This window comes from Oculina patagonica, chromosome 14, assembly GCF_052425735.1.
Source record: "Oculina patagonica isolate OP01 chromosome 14, crgOcupat, whole genome shotgun sequence".
Lineage (NCBI taxonomy): Eukaryota > Metazoa > Cnidaria > Anthozoa > Scleractinia > Oculinidae > Oculina > Oculina patagonica.
Genome location: NC_135771.1, coordinates 254253 through 274998, shown reverse-complemented (window position 1 = coordinate 274998; position 20746 = coordinate 254253). Strand labels below are relative to the sequence as shown.

The 20746-nt window shown below is 38.6% G+C and overlaps 1 protein-coding gene across 1 annotated transcript in view; it reads left to right on the top strand.

The window, feature by feature from the left end:
- The window catches only part of LOC144637423 (ferric-chelate reductase 1-like), a 44597-nt gene that overhangs the window by 1781 nt on the left and 22070 nt on the right, over window positions 1–20746 (top strand). Inside the window, exons 4-6 of the mRNA XM_078496487.1 lie at window positions 58–159; window positions 1056–1114; window positions 1634–1716. Coding sequence (XP_078352613.1) covers window positions 58–159; window positions 1056–1114; window positions 1634–1716 — 244 coding nt within the window. The remainder of the gene's footprint in view (window positions 1–57; window positions 160–1055; window positions 1115–1633; window positions 1717–20746) is intronic.

Below are 20746 nucleotides of genomic sequence, written 5' to 3'. Positions count from 1 at the left end.
ACTGTAGCCATTGTGATAAATAAAAGGTTGCTATTAACTAATTTATTATCATTTCAGGATGGAACAGATTCCATTATATGTTCCTTTCTTGTAAATGGCTCTACTTTAGTTGGTCATTATCCAGTAAAGGGACAAAAAACACCTGTCAAAACAATGCAGGTAAGAGTGGAGGAAGGAGTGAGCCTAAAACACTGACCCCCGGTCCGTAGACTACCCTGGGGACTACTCTGCGGACTACCCTAAATAATTAAACAAATTTAGTTTTCTGATTTCTACGGGTTTAACCAACCTGATCTAGGGTTGCCTATTTATCGAGTTCCATTTTCGAGTTGGACTTCATATGGGTTAAACTTTTGGGTTGGAATTTGGAGTTGAATTCAGTACTCACCCAATTTTGGTACATTAAACCAAATTTTAAATGTGAGTTGGCAATGGCCTATAGCTAAAAAATAAAAAAAGAAAGCCCACAACTCAGGGTCACCCATTCAATTCTACAGGGGTTAATTTCAGCGATCAGGCAAGAGCTGAGTGGTATCAGTACCAAATGATGCAAATGGTTAAGGGTCACCAAACTCGGCACTTTTTTAAACGATTTTTTAGTACTTTTTTAGTACTTGGCACTTTTTCCGAATAATTAAGCAGAACGGTGTTGCTTATGCCTTGAAATATTTTGACTCTGAGCTAGAGACTGATGAGCAATTTAAGTGCATTCACTTCACAAAAATAAACTTAAGTCATACAATACATGTATGACTTACTTACTTACTGCCCATCATACCTGTGTGGCACATAGGGCAGCAACGAAGTTTCTCCAACCCTGCCTATCTTTAGCCAGTTTTTCAATGGTGCTCCAGCTGTAACATGTATGACTAGAAATACTAAATTTGTGCATGCATTTTGGCATCTGAAAACCAGGTTATTCAGATCCCCAGTGGTCAGACCTCTTGAAAGCATAAGTGACCACTTAGGCTTAACAAATAAGGTGGTTACGGTGTTTTGGCAGTATCTTTTTGGCTATGTTTACTCATGGTGTACTGTGTGATAATTTTTTTCAGAATGTAAAAGGGTTGAAAGTTGAGCAACAATCTTATGAAGATGGAGCTATCAAATGCAGGTATTGTAAGTAAGAATTATATTTTAGAAATAGTCATAATTAGTTATCCTTATAATTAACAATTATTTTTTTTCCCTTCTGAAAGTGTACATGTAAAAATTACGTCTCTTGTAAATAGCCCGTTGTAAATATGTATTTATCTTTAATCTGTAGTACTTATGTAACTAGTGTTGTGTGTAAATAAAGTTGCATTATTTAAAAAAAAAAAAGATGCAGGTAGTTTAGGTTATGTTGGTCTTGTGTCCTATGGAAATGCACTTGGCGTGCTAAAAAAGTGTTTATTTATCATTGTCAGATAACCACTGTATTCAATATCATGCACTCATTGTGTTCCCTCTTTTATGCTTTATGCAGTTTTTATCAATTGCACAAGGTGTCAGCTATTTTTATTAACATTAGGTTTTTGACAAATTTCCTCAGTCAATATTATGTAAGATCTCTTGTAAAACGTCATTGCTTCTGCATGCAGTGCATGCCATTTGTTACATTTGTTATTTATTATTATTATTGTTGGTTTAGGTTCAAACGAGACAAACAGGATAATATCATGGCTGCTGACCTCAATAAGCGTTTGTTTGTTATATTTGCTTTTGGGCCAACAGGTATTGACAAAATGTAACTAAAATATGGAAGTATATATATGCAAATGTATTTTAAATTTTTTAAAAACGCAAGACTGAATCCACATGTATTTGAGTTGTAATTTATAGTTTCTGATAATCTGGTATATACAGTTGTATGTTGAGTGTGGACAATTTTTATGAAGCTGAACTTTTGTGAAAAAATTATACATCAAAATGACATTGGGAAGCTGATGCAGTTAGCTTCTTATAACCAACCAAGTGAATGTTGCCTCCTAGCAAACTAGTGTTATTCCTCCATTCTGGCAAATGAGTAAAATATTGCTTTACCACTCGAAAATAAAATTCATATCTTCAAGCCACCGTGTAATATCCTCTATATCTTGTCCGACGGATGCCCTACAACTATATGTTTCCACGTACAGCAAGAAAATTACGGGTCGTGATATTTATTGGCGAAAATAAAGCAACAGCTGGCTTGCACAAACAGTCACAACTTACCTTCTATCAGGCCGGTGTCGTTACGTTGATCAGACAAGATAGATCATGCTCGACCTTAAAACAAACGATTTAATTTTCAAAATTTTGCAAAGCTTTTGGCTACTTTTATTTCAAATGTATATGTAACTGAGCAAATAGTAGATACGACGTTACGCAACAAGTTAACTATGGGACCTAATCAAATCTATTAACCCGATAAAGATTTGTAACTACAGCATTGGTGTGGACTTATGGAGTTACAGAGTTTCGTACGCATTCTCATGTGAGCAATAACAAACATCTTATAGTGCTGTAACAAGAAACCAATGAAAGAGGCAAATAGTAATTTATAATGAGAGGGAAAATATAATCATTTTTTTAAAATACCCTTAGAAAGAGGGTCTCAATGGGCTGGTGTCTTTTACGGTTAACGGCTAAAATTTGGCTTTTGTACGGCTAACGATTAATTCCTCGCGAAGCGAGGCCGAAGGCCGAGCGTAGCGGGGTGTATAATTTTGTCCCTCAAAAGGATCAGGCGGGATGAAATCTCGTGTGGAGTTTACGGTCATATATATTTCTATATATATATATATATTTGTGAGCTTGGTGTGTGGCGGAAATGACGTCACACGGCCGCCGCGCGCTGGTGGCCTAATGGTAAGGCGTCGAACTTGAAGTCAGATCTTCGGAACTGAGGTCGGGGGTTCGAATCCGGCTAGGGTTTTTTTTTTTTTCCTTTTTTTTTTTCTTTTTTTTTGTGAGTTCGAATTCTGAGCCTTTCATTTTTATCGTTTTTCTTTTCGGATTAAAATAACATTGATCTCCACATAATACTCCCTCAACGCCTATTCAGGCTATAAATCTTTCATCGCCATCAGGGGCGCGCGGGCGGAGGCTTCGAATCCTCCTGCCGTTCGTTCTTCTTTTTTTTTTAATGCCATCAAATAAATGTCCAAAATGCGACTATCCAATAATTTGTCGATGATTTTGAAAATAGCCTGCGCTTCCCAACGCTTTATACCTCTTTACGAACCAGAAAAAGCCACCATCTTCAAAGCGGAGTAGACCCTGGGAACGAGGGTGTCGCGGCCATGCCCGTTGAAATTTCTAACAAATATATCTTTCCGCCTACTGTGGAAAATTGAATATGTACAATTCAATAAATTTTCAACTTCAAATAATCCACTCCTTATTTATAACACCCCCCCCCCCCCCCTCCCCAACCCAGAGCTTCGCGAGGCCCTGCGAGTCACGTATTACTAGTTTATTCCCATTACGGTTAACAGAAGTTAAATATTAATTGCCATTGTTTTATAAAGTTAAAAATTAATTTCCATTGATGAAAAACATATTTTGGGCCTTGGGCCATTCTGGGACGATATAACTACTGATCGATTTTTTACGGTTAACATTATTTACGGCTAACCATTAAAAATTTCCAATTTTTACGCCTAACGGTTAACGGTTAACCCCATTGAGACCCTCTAGCAACGGCCGGCCTCAAAATGCCTCAAAATACGCATAAATCAATTTATCTGATTACATAATAAATATGTACACAACAGAAACGTGAGATAGGCTGTCCGGTTGTAATTTGGTTTCGAGTGAAATCAAATAGACTTGCACCAAGTCGCCCTCTGTTGGCGAGCGAAGCGAGCCGAAAAGCGTCGCGAAGCGACGCGCCGTGAGTCGCGAAGCGACGACCGCGTGTGACGAAGTCGCGAGAGGGCGACTTGTCCCGCTTGAAGGATTTTGAATCAAGTTTCCCGCCAAAAGCAAGAGGTATCAATTATCAGGGGGCGGTGTTTCTGCGAGCGCGTGACTTTTCTAGCAGGAGTCAAGTTTCAATAATTCTTGTTTGCGATGGCGGAAAGTAGCGCGGGGTCAAACAATCACGCGAATTTCGGTTTCTCCTTGCTCGAAAGAGCAAATTTGTATCCTTTGCGCTAAGGATGTCGTAACAAATGATTAAAGACGAACATTGATCGGCCCAGGGGGAAAAACAAGGCTTGCTTAGACCTGGAAATCCTCGCCGGACGGCAATTCTCAGAACCTGAACTGACTACAAATAGAAACTGAGCCGACAAAAATGAGAAAATCGTGAAGAAAGCAGAAGAACGTAAAAGTTGAATTCGTTTAAAAGCTTTTGCCCGCTTCCGTGGGCACAGAAACTTTTTTTTCCGCAGAGATACGCTTCTATGGCCTGTTGTTGATATTCTTTTAACTCATCGTTTCCCGTGACCTGTTGAGCAATTTTCAACGCATCTTTCGCTGTTCGCATAATGTGAGCTCGACGTGACAAGAAATGACGTGTGAAGAAGCATCGATTTACATTTGAATGACACTTTCTTTGAGATCTCGACTCTGATTGGCCGCGGTTATAATTTATTCACCGACCCGTTTTTGGGTCGGTAAAATTGGCGCGCTGCAAGTTGGAAAAGTCCTTCGTACGCGACATACCTAAACCGCGCGTCGAAGGACTTTGAGAAAGTCTAGAAATCAAACGACAACACACGTAAAGTTTTCTTGAGTTGTAACACAATAAGATTCAAGATGCAAGATTAAACAACGACTAACTGCATAGCGACCAAGCTTTATAAGCACATAGGCTGAAACTAATGTGATTGGTGTATGAGGTAACATGACATATCATTGTAAAATGCTGCAAATTCTTATTTGCAATTAGGTGTATACTTTTGGAGTTGCATAGTGGGCTGCAACAATCCTCCCTTCTCGCTTACTGCTGTAGCTCCATAAAAAAAATAAAAAAATAATAATTTCAAAGTACCAACAACACTACACATCAACCCAAACTCCATGTAAGTGTAGGAACAGTTGTAGAACTCTAAAAAATATTAAGGAAATAAACTTATAATAAAATCAAAGATCTCTTTGAGATATCGACTTTTTTTGCATGAAGTTAGTATGAGTGGAAGGTTTATCCTGGGCATTGTTGTTCGAACATATCATGGAAGAACTCAAACGTCTTTCAGTTCAAGCATTTTTTTATTTTCGCGGAGGAAATGCTGTATTTGTAAGTCGCGACGGCTGGGTGCTTTGCGACTCATATAGTTTGGCTTGGTTAAAAATGGTAAACTTTGACGTTTGCCTTTAATCGAAATAATTGTTTCCTTTCGAGTTAGAAAGATTTCTACTTGGCTTAATGCAGGGTTCTCGATAAAGGTTACGCAGGACAGAGTTTCCTTTTGTCTCGTCACGCAATCTTAACCCCACATTGAGAAGTAAATTTTCGTTTGGATTTTACCAAAAGCCGCTTCTCCTCTCGTTATTCTTTACCTTACGGCTACACATGCCATTTCTAATGACTACATTTCCAGTTAAACAGTTGCTGTTTATTTTTCTAATGGCGATGCATTATTTTCTGAACAGAAGCAAAACCGTTTAGCGTTTACTGCTCCACCGGAAGTAATTTCGCAACAGGCTACAAAAACACTTGTAAATATCACTTAACACATTTAATGATGTTGCAATTCTTAATGGTGCAAAGTTCCCTTTGGTTAACTATTCCGTTCTTAATCATTTTAGGTTAAATATTAGCGTCTCTTCAGTTTGTGACACGCTTGTATCAGTGCAACGCTTTATTCTGTGAAAGACTTAAACGTTGCCTTCATGGGCTGAACCACTCACATTCTCGATTAGTTGTGTCATATCTCATTTGAGATACTCACGCATAAAAATAATTGTTATATAACGTTTATACATGTGACAAGTCACGTTTTTAACACGAGATCACAAGTGTTGACGTAATACTAATGAGAGACCCTTTCATCACCCACAGCGGTATATGTGACAAGTCACATCTTTAACACGAGATCGCAAGTGTTGACGCAATACTAATAAAAGACCCGGCCTTTCATCACCCACAGTGGAAAGAAATCCCTTGAGAAATTAAAACAGTACCTTGAGAAATTAAAAAAGTCCCTTGAGAGCTAACAAGAATGTCCAAATTTTGCCCAACATAACTGCTATTCTCCTACTTTCGCTTGTAAACAAGCAAAAAAAGTAGAAAAAATGAACTAACTAAGTGGTACCGTTTCACGAGTTGTGACAATAAGAAGTATGAAGGGCTCGCTTAAAGGGCTCTGAAGGGTTCAGTATTCCGAAGCAATCTAGAGGCTACTTCGACTTAGGAGTGCACAAAACCACTATTGGAACTATTCTCTATCCTATATTCATCTTTATAAGATGTGTCACAACTACCGTAAAAACTGCATTTAGCGACTTTTAGAGACGGGGAGTTTTTAGAGACAGGAAGGTGCTCATATCAAATCATATTTCAGTTAGGGGGTATTATGAAAAAAGTTAAGTGGACTTAATAAAAAAGGGGGTGGTTTAAATAAAACATTGAACTTCCAGGCTGGGTCTTATAAGAGAAGGGGAACTTTTATTAAAATGGAGATTTTAAATAGGTTACCAAAGCGCTAACCCATCAGAAGCATTCCCCATCCTAACAACAGGGCGAAGGCAATTTTCATCATTGACCTGTGTAAAGAAGACATGATACTTGTTTAGTAACGCACGGAATAACTTGTCAAATAAAATATCGTTTGTTTTATATGATGATCCAAGGAAAATATTTAATTATTAGTCAACTTTCGCGAAAAAAAAATTTCCGAAGAGCACTGATTGGACTAGTGGGAAAACTGGTTATTCTATTCGAGTTTGCTTGTAATACTGACGTACAAAGGATACATTTCAATTTTATTTGATTGAAGCTGTAAAATCATAAAAGATGACAAGAAGAAATTAATATGCGAGAAATAAGAAATACCTTTCGCTGAAAAGTGTCGTTCGGTGTCCCCTAAACCCTTACGGCCAATGTCAGTTCACAGAATGGATAAAAGTTATTAGTTAACTGCGATTAACCTACCATGTTTTAGATTTTAATGAGATGAAATGTCAATAGACGGCCTAGTGTCAGAGTTCAACCTGCGAAACGAGGCGGAATATTTTAAAGTACCTGCTTTTTGGTTCCCTGGTAAATCTTTTCCGACGATCGTAGCTCTAAACGGGGACAACTTAAGTTCATTTAACTTTAAATTTTGAACGTTTTTCTAGTATACGGCAATTTGCTTAGTCTGGCAGCAACACCTTCCTTCTCGAAAAGTGACTGATTTTTTTTTCTCACATGAGGCAGCTACCTGTAAGAGTCACACTAACTGGTATTTATATGAGTTGTGATCACGTAACGTTAACTTGACCACTTTTAACTTATTATTAACACAACAAACTGCGACACTGTTCAGATTGGCACAAGAAGAAGATTGCATTTTTTTGTACGTTCTTATCTAAGCGAAGGCAAACAAAATGGTTTTCACTTTAAGATGGTTACATTAACCACTTTTTTCTCAATATAAAAAGTTTTTTCTTGTCATAGCTTAAGTAAATTCTTTCAGGCAGTATTTGAGCAGAGTTGACACTTTTAAGAGGGTCTCAATGGAGTGGTGCCTTTTACGGTTAACGGTTAAAATTTAGGCCTTTTTACGGCTAACGGTTAATTTATTTCCATTACGGTAAACAGAAGTTAAATATTAATTTCCATTAATGAAAAACATATTTTAGGTCTTAGGCCATTTAAGGAAGATGAAGTGATCAATTCTGTTTTATTTATAATTTCTGGTCGACTTTTCACGGTTACCACAATTTACGGCTAACGGTAAAAATTTTCCAAGTTTTATACCTAACGGTTACATTTTTGGCCGTTTTACGGGTAACGGTTTACCCCATTGTGACCCTCTTTTAGCGTCACTGCCCGGGCAGACAGAAAAGGCTAATTTACGAGCAAATAACTGTTTTGACTGTGCCAATGAAAATCATATTTCGCTGCCCTAAACAGCGTTAAAGACTTGGATACCAGATAACACTTTTTGAAGGGGCTAGAAGAAAAACTGATTCTTCTATATGAGTTTGCTTTATAGTGGGTGAAATATTGATATTCAAAGGATAAATATTTTGATTTGATTTAAGCTGTAAAATCATAGATCATGACAAGAAGAAAATAATTTGTAAAAGAAAGAAATTGGAAATAACTTACGCTGAAATCAGATAACCGTTAATTTGTTTTCAAAATCCTTCCTTTCGCAAAGTGTTGTTCAGTGTCTCCTTAGCTCTTACGGCTAATGTCAGTTCACAGAATGGATAAAAGTTATAAGTTAACTGTGATTCACACACCAAGTTTTAAATCTTAATAAGATGAAATGTCAGTAGACGTCTAAGGGACAGAGTTCAACCTGCAAAACGAGGCGGAATATTTTAAAGTACCTGCTTTCTGGTTTCCTGGCGTAGGTTTTCTGATGATCTTAGCTTTAAACGGGGACAACTTTAGTTCGTGTAACCTTTGAAAGTTTTTCTAGTCAATGGCAATTTGCTTAGTCTGGCACCAACACCTCCCACCACGAAAAATGAAAAATATTTTTCTCACATGAGGCAGCCACCTGTAAGAGTCACACTAACTGGTATTTATATGAGTTGTGATCACAAAACGTTAACTTCACCACCTCTAACTTATTATTTTACAATAATTTTGTTAAAACACAAAAAGGTTTCTACACATTAACATGGTGAGTAAATCCACTATAACGCAAACACAAATACAAGAGTCAAGTTTTCTCCTAGCCCCTTCAAATAGTGTATTCAAGATTCCATTTGTTTAACGCTGTCTTAAGCATCGAAATATGATTTTTTAAGTTCGCACAGGCAAAACAGTACCCCGCTCGTAAATTGGCCTTCTCCGTCTGCTTGGGCAGTGTGCGTAAAAAGTGTCTTCTCTGTTCAATAACTGCCTGTAAAAATTTTCTTAAGCTATGACAAGAAAAATCTTTAAGGTGGCTGAATACAGTTTTTTCGTGGCTCAAAGGCGCGCGCTACGATTTTCTGCCTGACGTCATTACTGCTCGCGCGGGCTAAAATGGCGCTAGCAACTCTAAACAGAAACGAAAAAGAGTTTCATCTGTTTTTCCGCGCTTTACCAAATTTGTATACAAAAGAAAACTTTAAAATACTTTCAGATAGGTCTTGAAACCTGGGACGGAAAACAATACAACAAAAAAGGTGGATAAACAACCGACAGAGAAGTTCTAATTCTGTCTTTCATTATCGCTCGCGACGCATGGCGTCATATTAGCGCGCGCTCGCACGCGCAATTTGATTCGCTTCGGAGGTCGTAAAAGCCAGATTTTGATCCAGATTCTCTCGAAAACCTACCGTACAACCTATTATGAAACTTTCACAATTAATTTTAAGGGGTGAACCACGTCCACAGCCAACATTTTGAAAAAATCTGTAAGACAGATTTTGAGCTATTTTAAAAATTGGCAAAATATCACATTTTCCTATTTTGCGAAAAATCTGTCTTACAGATTTTTATATAATTTTGCATGAATGATAAATCAAGGCCAATTTCTTATTTCTGAAATTTTGAGGTAGGGTCGTACGGGTAGATTTTGAGAAAAACGCCGTTTAAAATACTAGTGCCAGTCCCCTCTTAAGCACTCGGCCGTTCATTTAAGCTGTTTATTAGCACTTTTATTTTCCAAATATCGCATTAGATGGTTTTGGGATGTAACAAACAGTGATAAGAGATTGTACAAGAGAATTAAAGGTTGGACTGATTTGCCCTCTCAAAACTGTATTAAGCCACCTTAAAAAGTCCCTTGAGAGCTAACAAGAATGAACAAAGCGCTAACCCATCAGAAGCATTCCCCATCCTAACAACAGGGCGAAGGCAATTTTCATCATTGACCTGTGTAAAGAAGACATGATACTTGTTTAGTAACGCACGGAATAACTTGTCAAATAAAATATCGTTTGTTTTACATGATGATCCAAGAAAAATATTTAATTATTAGTCAACTTTCGCGAAAAAAAAATTTCCGAAGAGCACTGATTGGACTAGTGGGAAAACTGATTATTCTATTCGAGTTTGCTTGTAGTACTGATTTCCAAAGGATACATTTCAATTTTATTTGATTTAAGCTGTAAAATCATAAAAGATGATTCAAATAGTGAATGTTGAGGGAAAAGTGGTTTATGTAACCTTCTCAAAGTGAAAACCATTTTTTAATTCCCTTACTTAGATAATAACGTACAAAAATGGAATCCTCTTCTTGTGCCAATCTGAACAGTGTAGCAGCAGCAGTTTGTTATGTTAATAATGAGTTAGAAGTGCAGGTCAAGTCAACGTTCCGTGATCACAACTCATATAAATACCAGTTAAGTGTGACTCTTACAGGTGGCTGCCTTTTGTGAGAAAAATATTTTTCACTTGTGGTGAAGGAAGGTGTTGGTGCCAGACTAAGCAAATCGCCATATACTAGAAAAAATTTCAAACGTTACACGAACGTAAGTTGTCCCCGTTTAGAGCTAAGATCACCAGAAAGCTTTAGCTATGACAAGACAAAACCTAATGTTAAGAAAATAGTGGTTTATGTAGCCATCTATAGCGAAAACCATTTTACTTGCCTTCACTTCAATAAAACGTACAAAAATGCAATCTTCTTCTTGTGCTAATCTGGACAGTGTAGCAATTTATTGCGTTAATAATAAGTCAGAAGTGGTCAAGTTAACGTTCCGTGATCACAACTTATATAAATACTAAGTAAGGGCGACTCTTACAGGTAGCTGCCTCATGTGAGAAAAATATTTTTCAGTCACTTTTCGTGAAGGAAGGTGTTGGTGCCAGACTAAGTAAATTGCCATTTACTAGAAAAACTTTCAAAAGTTACACGAACTTAAGTTTCGATTAAGTTGTCCCCGATTAAAGCTAAGATCATCAGAAAACTTACGCCAGAGAACCAGAAAGCAGGTACTTTAAAATATTCCGCCTCGTTTTGCAGGTTGAACTCTGTCACTAAGCCATCTATTGACATTTCAACTTATTAATATTTAAAACATGGTGGGTTAATCACGGTTAACTATAAATAACTTTTATCCATTCTGTGAACTGACATTGGCCGTAAGAGCTAAGGAGACACCAAAGAACACTTTGCCAAAGGGAGGATTTAGCAAGCAAATTAACGGTTATCTGTTTTCAGCGTGAGTTATTTCCTTGTTTGTTTCTTTCACAAATTAATTTTTCCTTGTTATGTTCTATGATTTTTCAGCTTAAATCAAATCAAAATGAAAGTTGTTCTTTGGAAATCAATATTTTATCCACTATAGAGCAACCTCAAATAGAAGAATCAGATTTTTCTCCTAGCCCTCTTCAAATTTTTTTTCCATGTGTTGAACGCTGTCTTAAGCATCAAAAATATGATTTTCATTCGCACAGTCGAACAGTACTCTGCTCGTAAATTGGCCTTTTCTGTCTGTCCGGGCAGTGGGCGTAGAAGGTGTCTACTCTGCTAAAATACTGCCTATAAGAATTTCCTTAAGCTATGACAAGAAAAATCTCATGTTGTGGAAATTGTGGTTTATGTATCTTAAAGTTAAAACCAATTACCTTCACTTAGATCATAACGTACAAAAATGTAATCTTCGTCTTGTGCCCGGGGGGGGGGGGTACTCCCTATAATGGCCTATACGGGGAGGCTCCGCCCGAAAGGGGTACCTTTTTCAGGCTCCAGGTATATAAAAGGGTAGGGATTTCACAAATTTAGGTATATGAAAGGGTATGGAAATCTGCCATAATGATATTTTTAAAGGCCTTTACATTAAATATTTCGAGCAGACGCAACTTTTGGCTGTATCGTCTTAATTTATTAAGCGCTACATAAAAATAACAAGAAAACTTCCCGTTTTTGGTAAATGTGATGTCGTGTAGGTATATGAAAGGGGTGCCTTTTTGCAATAAAAGGTATACAAAAGGGGTACCTTTTCTATCAAAATGGTATATAAAAGGGTAAGGGGTTGGATCTCCGGGCGGAGCCTCCCCGTACAAAACTTTTTCGAGTACCCCCCCCCCCCCCCCCGGGGTCTTGTGCCAATTTGGCCAGTGTAGCAGTAGCAGTTTGTTGTGTTGACAATAAGTTAGAAGTGCAGGCCAAGTTAACGTTCCGTGATCACTACTCATATAAATACCAGTTAAGTGTGACTCTAACAGGTAGCTGCCTCATGTGAGAAAAAATATTCTTCACTTGTGGTGAAGGGAGGTGTTGGTGCCAGAGTAAGCAAATCGCCATTTAATAGAAAGATTTCCAAACGTTACACAAACTTTAAAAGTCAGTGTCCCCGTTTAAAGCTATGTTCATCAGAAAACATACGCCAGGGAACCAGAAAACGGGTACTTGCCTCGTTTTGCAGGTTGAACTCTGTCCCTTAGCCGTCTAATGACATTTCATCTTATTAATTTTAAAACATGGTGGGTTAGTCACAATTAACTGATAACTTTTCTCCTTTCTGCGAACTGACATAAGTCGTAGGCGTAAGAGCTAAGGAGTCACCGAACAACATTTTGCCAAAGGAAGGATTTAGAAAACAAAGTAACGGTATTCTGCTTTCAGCGTAAGGAATGTTCTTATTTTTTACTTTCACAAGTTGATTCCTTTCGCTAAAAGACAGGAGGTTTCTCACCCCCCTAGATAATTCAAAGTAATTTTTCAAGTGGCCACAATTCAATACGATGCTTTGAGAGCCATTATAAATAGTGAAGAACCATTTGTTAAAATTTGGACTGAAGTTAAAAACTTTAAGGGTATCCAGAAAAAATTCCATTCCATAGTGTTGAAAGGTTTTTTAAAATCATTAAATAGAAAATAATTCAAAGAGATTTTTTATGAAGAAGTCTTGTATTTTGACCTATATATCTCCCTTAAACGAATCCCGTTTGGTCGTTATGAATCAATTTAGGTAAATATTAGTCTCAATGCCAAAATCTCTGCCAAAAATTTGTAGTCGATATTTAGAAGAGATCTGTCAGGTTAGTATCACCATCACTAACAGTTGGTATTAACACAACAATTTGCTACACTGTCCAGATTGGCACAAGAAGAAGATTGCATTTTTGTTCGTTATTATCTAAATGAAGGCAATTACATTTCACTTTATTATGGTTAGACAAACCATTATTTTCTTTTAAAACATAAGTTTTTTCTTTTCATAGCTTAAGTAAATTCTTACAGGCAGTATTTGAGCAGAGTAGACACTTTTTAAGCTCACTGTCCAGGCCAAAAAGGCCAATTTACGAGCAGAATTTATCCAAGCGTAGCTTGCCGATAGCGTGAAAAAACATTAACCTAGACAACCATACTGGGCAAAATATGTTAATAAATTGATATACCCTCATGTTATGTTTCGAATGTTCTAAAATAGCCTAAATGCGCCAACCTTAAATCACGCGAGCAAAAAGCAAATCAGCTTGCATATGTTGCCTACACAATTATGGCTTGCAACCAAAGAGTCACTTAAGTTTGTCTTTTCTAGGCTTGAATGACTTCTGCTGGTCGAGCAGAATATAATGAACATTTTTATACGCTCACTGGCTGAACACGCAGAATATGCCAATTTCAAAGCAGAATTTATCCAAGCGTAGTCTTACGTAAGCAGACATCTAGTGGAGCAAACTGTGCAAACCTTAACAATTTCTTATATTGTCATGTCAAAGGAATATTCTAAAATTCATTTCCAGAATCAGGCCAATTAAACCAACCTTATGTCACGCAAGCGAAAAATAAATTAACATGGTGGCTTGCCAACTAAATATTTTTTTCAAAAAAAAAATCAAATTCACCAAAATTCGCTTCAACGCATTAGTTATTCTAGCCTAAGCCTGTTGGAATTCTGCCAGCATATTTCCGAGCAGAATATACCTGTTTTACGCTCTCTGGTCAGGGAGGCAAAAAATGCCAATTTCCGAGCAGAATTTGTCCAAGCATAATCTTACCTCGTGTGTAAAAACCGGGTAAACAAATAGTCAATAGTTGACAATACAGGGTGGGCTCAAGAAAGACCAACGTTATTGTTTATCTCAGGTTAAAGATTTCTTTACTGGGTACTGCAGTCTTGTCCAATCGAAAAATCAAACAACATAGCTAATCTTCCAACCTAAGTTGACACTTTTACTTTTGATAGCCTTAGCGTTTTTGTTTATCTTTTTTAGTAAAACATATTTGTTCAGTCTGGAGGGTCTGGCCATGAAAGAACTTAATACTGTTAACTAGCAAGACGTGAAAGCTAGGTAAAAGATGCAGCTATTTTTATCTGGAATGTTGGTCTTTTTTCAGGTCAAAAATGAGGTCGGTGGTTTTATTCAAGCTCTTTATGATGCTCTTTTGTCCTGCGCATATGTTAAAAGGTTAGAAATCCGAATTGTACTTAATGATTCGATTTTAAGTGAGAATTTGGTTTATGAAGGTAGTCAATTAAACCATGCAGATATGTCCAGGATTGAACGCTAATGAGATGCACGTTCCTCATGACAGGCATCACAAAGTGTCCTTATTAATAAAAATTCACCAAAACACACCAAATTTTGTCAAATATGAAGTAATATGGAAATGTCAAATAATACAGTCAAACATGAAGTACTCATTAAACAATACCTGCGTTCAATCCTGGACATAAGTGAAACCATGGCACGTTGGTGTTGGGGGATTGTCCATTACATCATTACATAAGGTCGAGTTTCGAATATAAAATAGCATGATAAGTCTTTTTTTAGATTTACCCGGGGATTTACCGATATTTCGCATACTGGCTAAGAAACAACAACAACAGGTCTGGCGCACGCTACTGGTGTACACGACCGTAACATCGTACCAGTGCACGAAATTCGTGCTTCGGCGAATTGCACGGTTTGTGTGCATAAGAACAATTTAGGCGCGGCTTGGGCACAGTTTAGGCACAGTTAAGGCACGATTTACGCACGGCTAACGCACGGTTCATGCACAATTTTGGCACGGTTCAGGCACGATTTGGGAACACTGTAGGCACAAAGTATGCACATTTTACGCCGTAGATTCAAGAGATTTGAATGCACTACAATAACGAATTGAAAATTTTTCCTTACATGCACTTTGTAAAAGTGGCAAAAAATTAAGAACGTTTGTACATGCTATCAGACTCACAATTGCTTCAATCTATGATCTTGCTAGCAAATATTTCATTGCGTGACAAGTAGCTTGTACTAAATATAAAAATATGACAAGCCAACAGGATGGGTACTTGGTGATTCCCATTTTCCAGACCATTAAAACTTGATATCAGCTGATGACTTTTTACCTCGTTAACAGCATTGAACTACCATCACAATTTCTGTTACATAATTGTACATTTAACTGGAAAACTTGTTTTACACAACAAGGAAATCATTTCTGTATTTGCATGCTAGCTAGACGAGTCCTAGATGAAGTGGCTGTGTTGACAGACTTTGTTGACTGAACTTTAATGCAATTACAGACCGGCCAATCAGAAGCTTTGGTTCCCACGGTTGAAAGTTTAACACTTGGGCGGAAAAGAGGGGTGTCGGTAAAACGCCGACTTGAGGGTCGGGTGGGGTCAATTAAAAAAAAATTAAGAACCGATTCAGGGGAAAGCCTTAAATTTTTTTTAGAACCGATTAAGGGCAAAACCGGAAGTTGCATGGAAGCTAGGCTAAGTGGCCCTCGCCAGCTAGAAATTATAAAGTTTATACAAAAGCGCGTGGGCCATTTCAAGTCGGAAAAAAGCATTTCCTTCACAAATTCGCCACAAATGTTGATCCTTATAAGTTCAAAAGTATAAGAGAAGAAATTCAGTTAAGGTCTAACAGGCGATAGTTGAAATTTTAACTTTTATATAAAGTTTAGCGGTCTTCTCTGTACGTAATCGAATAATTTACACCCACTTTCAGTTTTACGTTCATAGCTATCTTTTTACATCCATCTTTCGACATCATTTTTCGCCAGCATCTTTCGACGTGCTGTTTGAAATGAGCCAATCAAAACCGATGGATACCGTTGTTGGTTCCATGCAAATGGCCCACAAGGTCAGAAGGTCATGCTAGTGGGCTGCGATTGGCGGATTTCGATCCGTGTCGACAGAAAGCCGCTGTGAACGTAACACTGAAAGCGGTTGTAACACTTCCTCGTCAGCATAACCTCAGTTAAGCCGTTCTTTGCTCAATTTTGGATTTTGTTGATCAATAAAACAGGACCACCTTGTGATTAACAGAAAATTCAAGGGAAACTCGCATAGACGCTGTCTCGCAAATATTTTGAAGATTCTAATTCAGTTACTTTTAAATAAACATGCGCGGCAGATGTTTTAGTACAATTTGTGATGGGCATGAACTGTTTCAAGTGTAAATTGATTTGTATATATTTTGAGTAGCAGGAATTTTATCCAAGTTTAATTTAAATAAAAATTAGAGCTGCTTTTATATCAAAAGAGATATTTACAAAGAAGTAGGGCGGTTTCGCCGGTTTGTTTCGACAGAGAAACTCGCATGTCGGGCAGTTTGTTGTAACATGTTTCAGTCAGAAAAATCCCTCAACAATCGAAACATTCAGCCATTATAATTAAAATTTTGCAAAGACGTGAATTGCTTCATTTGTGAACTGAATCGACTTTGAACAGCAAGCGAAGATTGTATCAGTATGAATTGGGGCATTAGCAGTTGGCATAATATGCAAAAGAATTCCTTCGAACATAATGTGATTTTTGAAGCCAGTCGTGCGTTCCTATATTGTGCGCGCGGAAGCCACACGTTTCGCTTCCAAAGCTAATAGCGGGTGAAAGCGAAACGTCTCGCTTCCACGCCCACAATATGTAGATTATTAGTAGGGGAAAAGATGCGAAACGTTTCGCTTCCTACGGCCAATGGGCGAAAAGATGCAAAACATCTCGCTTCCACGCCCACAATATATACATTAGTAGTCGGGGAAAAGATGCAAAACTTTGACGTTTGCAGTATGAGTCACTGAGGGGTAAAATTGGGACTGAGAGTTGGGAAAATTTTACTGGGAAAATGAAATTTGGTTTGCTGAGACTGGGAATCACAAACAAATAGACAAAAGAACTGGGACTAGGATTTGGAAAATCGGGAAAACATTGGCTGGGAAATGGGATCTAGGCAAAAATTGGGCTGCGAAATATAATAGGATTTTATACCCCTCTCCGCACCTCAGGACCCTCTCAGAATTAACAAAATTTCAAACACGAAATTGAGCAACGATCGATAGAATTGCTTATTTAACTTTTAAAACAGCTGTAAAGATATTCCAAGCGTGGTGAAGATAACTTTTATTCTAGCTAACGAGTACAAGCCAGACATGTACACGTGTATAATTCTGTCTAGCCCTCATGTGCATGCGCAAAACGTGATATGTTAACATCTCCACCCTGAAAACTTTGCCGGGCGAAAAAACAAACTTGGCCTATAAATTGGAACCTAAATAACGCAATATTGTTTAAACTGAATCCAACGCAACAAAATTCTCAGACGGCTAAGCTGAGTCGTTCTGATTAACAAAGTTTAAAGGTCCAGACTTCTGGTCGGCACTTCCCTCGGCCTTTAGCTGGTTTCTGGGGTGTCTGGGATAATCCTGGTGACGGGAATTGGTGCTGTTCATGCTGCTGTTTCTGCTTACTGTCCCCTTAGCTGATCTTGGTGGCATTCTTTTGCTTGTGATCGTTGGAGTCGTCCACTGCTGGGTAGTTATGTGCGATATTCTCTATTAATTAATTTAATTTGTTTCATAATGTTGCTTATAAAATAATTTTAAAAAGGCTAAAAAGAGATAAAAGTTATAAAGTTCTTAAAAACAAAACGTTTTCGACTCGAAGGTCATTATTGTTGGCACTATTATTCAGTAACTTGGATGCTGATGGTAAGTTGCTATCGACAGGCGTGACCCGGTATGATAAGAGCGCAAGATGCGGGTCTTGTCCTGCAGCCTCGGACTTCCTTAGAAGGTTTTTTACGGTTTGCACCATCCTTTCTATGGATCTATTGCTCTTTGGATACACTGGTGAGCTAGTTATGTGATTGATGGCTTCTAACACGGTCACAGAACGCTGCAAATTCCTTGCTGCTGTATTAAGGGCCATTGTCAGATACAGGGATTCTGGTATGCCGTGTTCTGCAAAGATTGATTTGAGGTGGTTGATTATTGCAACAGATGTCGTTGAGCTCAACTTTCTAATTATGGGGTATTTGCTGTAATAGTCTGCGACTATTCAGTATTGAGCACCTCCATGGTCAAACAGATCGCATCCAAGCTTCGGCCATGGATAACTGGGTATTTTGTGTGGATGCAATGTTTCTTTTGGTTGCTGTTTAGAAAATTGTGCGCATGTCGGACAGTTCTTTGTCATCTCCTTAATGTCCCTTGATATGCCTGGCCAAAACAGGCTGTCCCTTGCTCTCAGGAGACACTTCTCTGTTCCCATATGACCTTGGTGTATGATTTGTAACATCTGTGGGCGTAGCTTACTGGGAATTACGAGTTTGTGTCCCTTAAGAATGAGGCCATTTTCAACACTCAAGTACTCTCTGAAGTTCCAGAACTCTTTCAGGTCTTGTGGGCATTCGTTTGGATATTCTGGCCAACCATGATGCACAACATCTTTTAAGTGACTGAGTACAACGTCTTGATCAGTGCACTCTCGTATTTCATCTAGTTTGGCAGGGCTAGCTGGCAGTGTTCGAGAGATTTTGTCCAGTTCCACCACACGGACTTCGTTGTCTTCTACAGAGGGCTCTATGTGGCTAATCCTGGAAAGGGCGTCTGCTATCACGTTGCTTTTTCCTTGACTGTACCTGATCTCCACGTTGTATTTGGCCATTTTAAGTAGGAGCCTCTGAAGGCGTGGTGAAGCGCTTGATATGCTCTTCTTCCAGATACTTTCGTGTGGCTTGTGGTCGGTTTCGATGACCACCTTCTTACCAAACACGTAATGGTTAAGCTTTTCAAGCAACCAACAGGCGTCAGCTGTCGCACAGGTTCTGACACTTGGGCTAGAATAGGTGAGAACGTGTTCAGGTAGTTAATCATGCCCAAAAAGCACTGCAGCTCTGTAAGGTCATATCCATTTTTTCTTGAAACACATCTCCACTGCAGGTAAGGCCAAATGAAAGCCTTGTCCATCTATGCTTCCCCCATGGGGTATTGAAGGTGCACAGCCTACTGCTCACCTCATCAAGACCAACTTGCCAAAATCCACTGCGTGTGTCAAGGATACTGAAGTGGTTGGAGCCGCTGACTTTCGGTATTACATCATCTATGGTTCTCACATAGTAGGGGTTGCGCTTGTTTGCTTTATTGAGATCCCAAGGATCCAAGCACAGACGGATCGAGCCGTTGGGTTTTATGGTGACCACAGTGGAGTTGACCCAAGGGTATACTCATTTTGGACCTCGACCAGAATTCCGGATTCTTTTAACTGGTCTAGCTCTTCTATGTAGGCTTGCTGTGGTTGTACTGGAACCTGCCTTGGAGCATGCTGTACTGGGGAATGTCGGGGTTAGTTTCGATGTGGTACGAGGGTCCTGGGAAGCAGACAATTCCTGTAAAGACATCCTGATATTCTTGTTACAAATAGTCCTTTGTCAGTGGGAAGGGGTGTTGCTTGGCTCTGATGTCAAATAGTTTGACCGTATGTGGATTGAGCATTGGCTTTTCACTTTGTACAATATTCTGGGTGGTTGCATTTGTGCTGGCTGTGACTGGCCAGACATGTTACCAATTATGGCAGAGCCATAAACGTCAACAACTCCTGCTTGGATAACTCTGGGGTTGGGATTGTTAGGACCCTTCACATATATTTGGCAAGATCCAAGATTTGGGATCGATGCTCCACCATAAGCAGTTAACTCCGCTGTAGGTTGTTGTAAGCTTAGTATCTCAGGGCTTAGTTGCTTGTTTTTGGGACTTGGGTAAAATGTTTGTTTCAGCACCTGAGTCTATCTTACAAAGTGCATTCATTTATTTTCCTTCAAGCTTCAATGCCAAAGAGACTTCTAGCAGAGCCTTTTCTCTTCAGAATACAACATTTACATTCATGGCCAGGGGTGTTGCTTCAATTGGACCCAGGAACACATAATCACTTAATGATTGGGTAGGCCCTGACTCAGGTATGGCATTGTTCTTACTAGTAGCTTCAATCTCATGCACATCCTTCTTTTTAAGTTTTGAAAAGCATACCTTGGCAAGGTGTCCCACCTTTTGGCAGTAATGACATGTCGCATTTCTTGCTGGGCACTGTTCACGAGAGTGAGGGCCCAACCACAATTCCTGCAGAGCTGCGTTTTTCCTGACTTGTTGCCTTTTGGGTTTTGCCTCGATCCACCGGCTACTGGATTCAGCTGGTCGCTTTGGAATTGGGTTTTCATCGTTGAGTTAACAGGGTGTACTTCTGACACTACTGGGTTCATTAGCTGAAGCTGCTTCTCTGCTGATTCGTCTGCTTTTGCCATTTCTCTAGCTTTGCTAAATGTCAGAGCATTTCCTTCTTTGAAACATTCCTTTTTGACGTGGTCTGAATTCATGCCGAGTACAAGGAAGTCTCTCAAGAATCGATCGTGATGTTCTGATGGATAGCACAGGCAGACTAACAAAATACAAAAGAACATTTGACACATCTGTCAAACATCAAACGCACACCCTTATTTTCTTTTGTTATTTGCATGTTTCAA